Source organism: Sinocyclocheilus grahami, unplaced genomic scaffold, assembly GCF_001515645.1.
Source record: "Sinocyclocheilus grahami isolate Dianchi unplaced genomic scaffold, SAMN03320097.WGS_v1.1 scaffold2314.1, whole genome shotgun sequence".
Lineage (NCBI taxonomy): Eukaryota > Metazoa > Chordata > Actinopteri > Cypriniformes > Cyprinidae > Sinocyclocheilus > Sinocyclocheilus grahami.
Genome location: NW_015507493.1, coordinates 12,430 through 18,672, shown reverse-complemented (window position 1 = coordinate 18,672; position 6,243 = coordinate 12,430). Strand labels below are relative to the sequence as shown.

The following is a 6,243-nucleotide window of genomic DNA, read 5'->3' as shown; positions in this document are numbered from 1 at the left end:
TGAGTCAAGTCTAGTCACAGTTGTTCTTCCTGAGTTCAGTCAAGTCACAGCTGATCTTCCTGAGTTCAGTCAAGTCACAGCTGATTTTCCTGAGTTCAGTCAAGTCACAGTTGACAGCTACAGTCTCTCCTGAGGTGGTGGTGCTCGCTGCTGTGTTCCCCGAAGTGATGGTGCCTGCTGCAGTTTCTCCAAAGGTGGCGGCACATGCTGCAGAACCTTCCGAAGCAGCGGTGCTCGCTTCAGCTCCTTGCGTGGTGGTGGCGCCTAGAAACGCACATTCGACCTGTCATGTCAGGGTCGAAAAAAACCTTTGCCGAACTCTCCCTGTATCCTGAGGGCACTACTGCAGAACCTCCAAAGGTGGCGGCATCCGCTGCAGAGCCCGCCCATGAACTCTCGGCCTGTCCTGTCCCGGCCAAGGAGGCCGCCTATGAACTCTCTGTCTGTCTTGTTCCGGCCAAGGAGGTCGTCAGTGAACGATCTGCCTGTTCTGTTCCGGCCAAGGAGGTCGTCTGGGAATGCTTTGTCTGTCCTGTCACGGCTATGGAGGCCGTTTGTGAACATTTGTCTTGTCCCGACCCAGCCAGGGAGGCTGCCCCTGAACGCTCAGTCTTGGATGCAGTGGGATGCGAAAAACTGCCATAAAGTCTCAAGACGTGTTTTTTTTTTTTTAAGTTAAAGTTGTATTAATTTTACATGGCTTTCTAAACATGCGTCTCTCTTGTGCGAGACGCGAGTGCAGCGGTGATAGATGTCCCTCTAGAATATGTGTTCTGTGTGAACGGCTTGGTTTCAGTTTTGACGTAAACAACATCTTCTCTGCATTGATGTTCTCTGTTCCCGCAATATTTGTAATGAACTACGCAGCAGCGCCGCATCTAGTGGCTTCAGCTGGATAGACTAACAAAAGCATTCAAATACAACGACACTCACATCGTCATCGCATCTCGTGTGCCGCTGATAAGCTGCCTGATGCACGCCTAACATTCGAATGTGGATTTATATTTTAAATTGGAGGAATATTTGAAAATCTAATTTTTTTTGACAGCCCTAGTAAGTGTGCAGGTGTCTCACCCTGGGGTCGCTGTGATTTTATACTTGACGACAGACGAGTCTCCCCTCGCTCCAGATATGAGGGCACTGAAGGGTTTTGGGGTGTGCTCTTCATCACACGCTCCAGTCTCTTCTGCTTCACTCTTTTGGCATCAGAGACAAACCTGAATGATTTAAATTGTTTTTTTATTATTAGGTCGGCTTGAGAAATCATGCTAGAAACATGCTAACGACATGCTAATCATGCTAGTGCCATACTAGTTGCTAGCAAAATATGTTTGTTACTTTATATACTCATATACGCACAAACTCTTTGAGGCACCGTGCTGTACAATAATTTAGTCTATTCTAGAGCAGACGGTCACACACACACACACACACACACACACACACTCAGAAACCCAACCGTGCTCATATTAGTATGATAGTAACTAGCTAATCATGCTAGCAACTAGCTAATCATGCCAGCAATATGCTAGTAGCTTGTTTTTATTATTAGTTTGGCTTGAGAAATCATGCTAGCAACATGCTATCAGCATGTTAACAACATGCTAGAAACATGCTAACGACATGTTAATCATGCTAGTCACTTGCTAATAATGCTAACAACATGCTAGCAACATGCTAATCATGCTAGTGCCATACTAGTTGCTAGCAACATGCTAGTTACTACTAATCATGCTAATCATGCTAGCAAAACATGTTAGTTACTTGTTAATCATGCTAGCAATATGCTAGTAGCTTGTTTTTATTATTAGGTTGGCTTGAGAAATCATGCTAGCAACATGCTAGCAGCATGTTAACAACATGCTAGAAACATGCTAACGACATGTTAATCATGCTAGTCACTTGCTAATAATGCTAACAACATGTTAGTAACATGCTAATTATGCTAGTGCCATACTAGTTGCTAGCAACATGCTAGTTACTTGCTAATCATGCTAGCAAAATATGTTAGTTACTTGTTAATAATGCTAGCAACATGCTAGTAAGTAGCTAATCATGCTAGCAACTAGCTAATCATGCCAGCAGTTTTTATTATTAGGTTGGCTTGAGAAATCATGGTAGCAAAATGCTAGTAGCATGTTAACAAAATGCTAGAAACATGTTAATCATGCTAGAGACATGCTAGCAGCATGCTAGTAGAATGTTAATCATGTTAACAACATGTTAACAACATGCTAATCACTTGTTAATCATGCTAGTCACTTGCTAGCATGTTAACGACATTCTAGTAGCATGCTAATCATGCTAGCAACATGTTAGTTACTTGCCAATCATGCTAGCAAAACATGCTAGTTACTTGTTAATCATGCTAGCAAAACATGCTGTTTACTTGCTAATCATGTTAGCAAAACATGCTAGTTACTTGTTAATCATGCTAGCAAAACATGCTAGTTACTTGCTAATCATGTTAGCAAAACATACTAGTTACTTGTTAATCATGCTAGCAAAACATGCTAGTTACTTGCTAATCATGCTAGCAATATGCTAGAAACTAGCTAATCATTCTAGTAACATGTTAATCATGCCAGCAATATGCTAGTAACAAGCCAATCAAATTAAAAACGTGCTAATCATATCTATCTAAATTTTCAAACTTCAGGCTTTTACAACTACATTAAACTTTCAGGCTAGGCTTTCTCAAGCCAACCTAAAGTTTGTCTTGACAATCTTTTTCTAGTTATTTTATTATTATTAATAATAACTTGATTAGTTTTTTTGTGTTTTTAAAAGACATCACTTATGCCCACCAATGCTGAATTTATTTAATTAAAAATACAATAAAAACAGTAATATTAGGAAACACATTTTTTTAAATTACATTTTAAAATGTAATTTATTCCTGTGATTGCATTCTAATCATCCTAATATTCTGATTTAATGCTCAACAATCAATGTTGAAAACAGTTGTGCTGCTTACAGTTTAACTGAGATTCAAGTAGAAAATAGTTTTGTTTTTTTATTGCAGTAATGTTTTATTAAACACTGTATTTTTGATAAAATGCAGCCTTCGTTGAACATAAGAGACATCTATCAACTATATTAAAAAGTATGAATTTCAAACCAGCAGTGTAAAACTAAAAATCACTGCCATACAGTTTGTTAAAAGTCATTGCTAAAAAAATGTAGTGTATGCCACTGGATGACGAAAATATTGAATGCCTTTACCTTGAATCTGTCTCTTTTTAAGGATCTCAAAAACCACAGATCGTAGCTCATCCACTGGCTGTTACGAAACATATCGCAATAAGTGAAAACAGATTGGTTACTCATAAGCTGTGAGATATTTGGATTTAATTTTACACGCGCACTAAAGTCAGTCATCTGCTGTTACTGTAAGCTCTTGCCTAAGAAGAGGAATTAGCTTACATTCTAAGAAAAAAACAACAGCTGTATCATAACAGTAAAAAAACAATGCTGCCAAACGATTAATCGCATCCAAAATAAATGTTTTTATGTACATAATGTGTGTGTGTGTGTGTGTTCTGTGTATATTTATTATGCTACGATCTGTGGTTTTTGAGATCCTTAAAAAGAGACAGATTCAAGGTAAAGGCATTCAATATTTTCGTCATCCAGTGGCATACACTACATTTTTTTAGCAATGACTTTTAACAAACTGTATGGCAGTGATTTTTAGTTTTACACTGCTGGTTTGAAATTCATACTTTTTAATATAGTTGATAGATGTCTCTTATGTTCAACGAAGGCTGCATTTTATCAAAAATACAGTGTTTAATAAAACATTACTGCAATAAAAAAACAAAACTATTTTCTACTTGAATCTCAGTTAAACTGTAAGCAGCACAACTGTTTTCAACATTGATTGTTGAGCATTAAATCAGAATATTAGGATGATTAGAATGCAATCACAGGAATAAATTACATTTTAAAATGTAATTTATTCCTGTGATTGCATTCTAATCATCCTAATATTCTGATTTAATGCTCAACAATCAATGTTGAAAACAGTTGTGCTGCTTACAGTTTAACTGAGATTCAAGTAGAAAATAGTTTTGTTTTTTTATTGCAGTAATGTTTTATTAAACACTGTATTTTTGATAAAATGCAGCCTTCGTTGAACATAAGAGACATCTATCAACTATATTAAAAAGTATGAATTTCAAACCAGCAGTGTAAAACTAAAAATCACTGCCATACAGTTTGTTAAAAGTCATTGCTAAAAAAATGTAGTGTATGCCACTGGATGACGAAAATATTGAATGCCTTTACCTTGAATCTGTCTCTTTTTAAGGATCTCAAAAACCACAGATCGTAGCTCATCCACTGGCTGTTACGAAACATATCGCAATAAGTGAAAACAGATTGGTTACTCATAAGCTGTGAGATATTTGGATTTAATTTTACACGCGCACTAAAGTCAGTCATCTGCTGTTACTGTAAGCTCTTGCCTAAGAAGAGGAATTAGCTTACATTCTAAGAAAAAAACAACAGCTGTATCATAACAGTAAAAAAACAATGCTGCCAAACGATTAATCGCATCCAAAATAAATGTTTTTATGTACATAATGTGTGTGTGTGTGTGTGTTCTGTGTATATTTATTATGTATACATAAATACACACACATGCATGTATTTCAGAAAAATATGTTATGTTTATATATTAAATATATTTATAATACAAATTATTTGAATATAAATATTTTCAAAATATATACTATGCGTGTTTGTATTTATATATACACATAAATATACACAGAACACACACATATATATTATGCAAAAAATCCTTATTTTGTATGCGATTAATCGTTTAACAGCACTAATGAATATAAATTTATATACATAAATATTTTCAAAATATATATTGTATGTGTGTGTATTTATAGAACGGTACACACACACACACACACACATTATGTAAACAAAAACTTTTGTTTTGGATGCTATTAATCGTTTGACAGCACTTTGAAAAACAAAATAAAAATCAATAAAAGCATTACATTCACTCTTAAATTATTATTTTTAAATAAAACATGGTAACGCATCATAACATTTAATATAATTGATCATAAAAAACAAAACAAAGGCCTGGTTTCACAGACGCGGCTTAGGCTAAGCCAGGACTAGGCCATAGTTCAATTAAGACATTTAAGCAATTTTTATAAACATGCTTAGAAAAAAAACATTTCTGGTGTGCATCTTGAGCCAAAACAAAGGCACTGGTATATTTTACGATCAGTCAGTGCAAGTTCCTTTCAGTTGAAACCGCTCAGACTTACATTTTAGTCTGGGACTAGTCTGTGAAACCGGGGGAAGTCTAATAACTCTTCTGAGGCTTCTCGGATTTCCGGACTAAACCGAAGCAAACGAGCAAATAACATCAAGGGAAGAAAACACGTATTTGTGGGAGCTAAAGAGAGACTGACCTCTCTCACCACACGGATGGCCTCCTGAAACATGGGCAGCACCTCCAGGTTTCCCGCTCTTTCCATTAGTCTGGCCTGGCAGATCCAGTATTTAGCAAACTTCTGTGCCACTGGCACCCGAGACAGCACATCTCTGACCCGCTCCGCTGGGAAACCCTGTCAACAGCATCAGATCAGTGAGCACCAGAGAGAGGGAAGCATCATCCCGACCTAAAAAACCTTCTGGAGTAAAATGCAACACGTGCTGTACAGCTCCAGAAAAGCTTAAAAGTAGGGATGTAACGATTCACTCAACTCACGATTTTGTTTTTACAAAATGAGATTTAAGACAAATAAATTAAATGTGTCCTTTTATTATTGCTTGGACAAAACTCTGCACGTTTCTTTGTGAAATTTAAATATAACACTATAATAATATACTAATATAGCACTTGCATATTATTGCTCTTTTGTTGGTTTTGATTGCTTCTCATTTGTAAGCCGCTTTGGATAAAAGTGTCTGCTAAATAACAATTTAAATGTAAATAACAAAACTAAATTGAAATTTTAAAACAAGCCCCAAATCAAATAAATAACACACATAAAATAAATCTCTTCATATAAACAAACTAAGGCTTTGTCTGTGCTCTTAACATTTAACATTAGAGGCAACCGCTGCATTTTAATCACAATCCAAACAAAGATGCTGCATACATGCAACACCAGCAGTTTTTAATCTAAATTAGGTTGTATCATTTCGAAATCTGAAGCAAAAACAGAATGGTTTGACTTCAATTTTGTGAAACTATACATAAAA

At 36.1% G+C, this 6,243-nt stretch overlaps 1 protein-coding gene across 1 annotated transcript in view; it reads right to left on the bottom strand.

The window, feature by feature from the left end:
* LOC107574708 (cytoskeleton-associated protein 2-like) overlaps positions 1-6,243 on the bottom strand; it is a 17,213-nt gene that overhangs the window by 2,274 nt on the left and 8,696 nt on the right. The window contains 3 exon segments of the mRNA XM_016261153.1: positions 1,075-1,196; positions 4,262-4,348; positions 5,448-5,603. Coding sequence (XP_016116639.1) covers positions 1,075-1,196; positions 4,262-4,348; positions 5,448-5,603 — 365 coding nt within the window.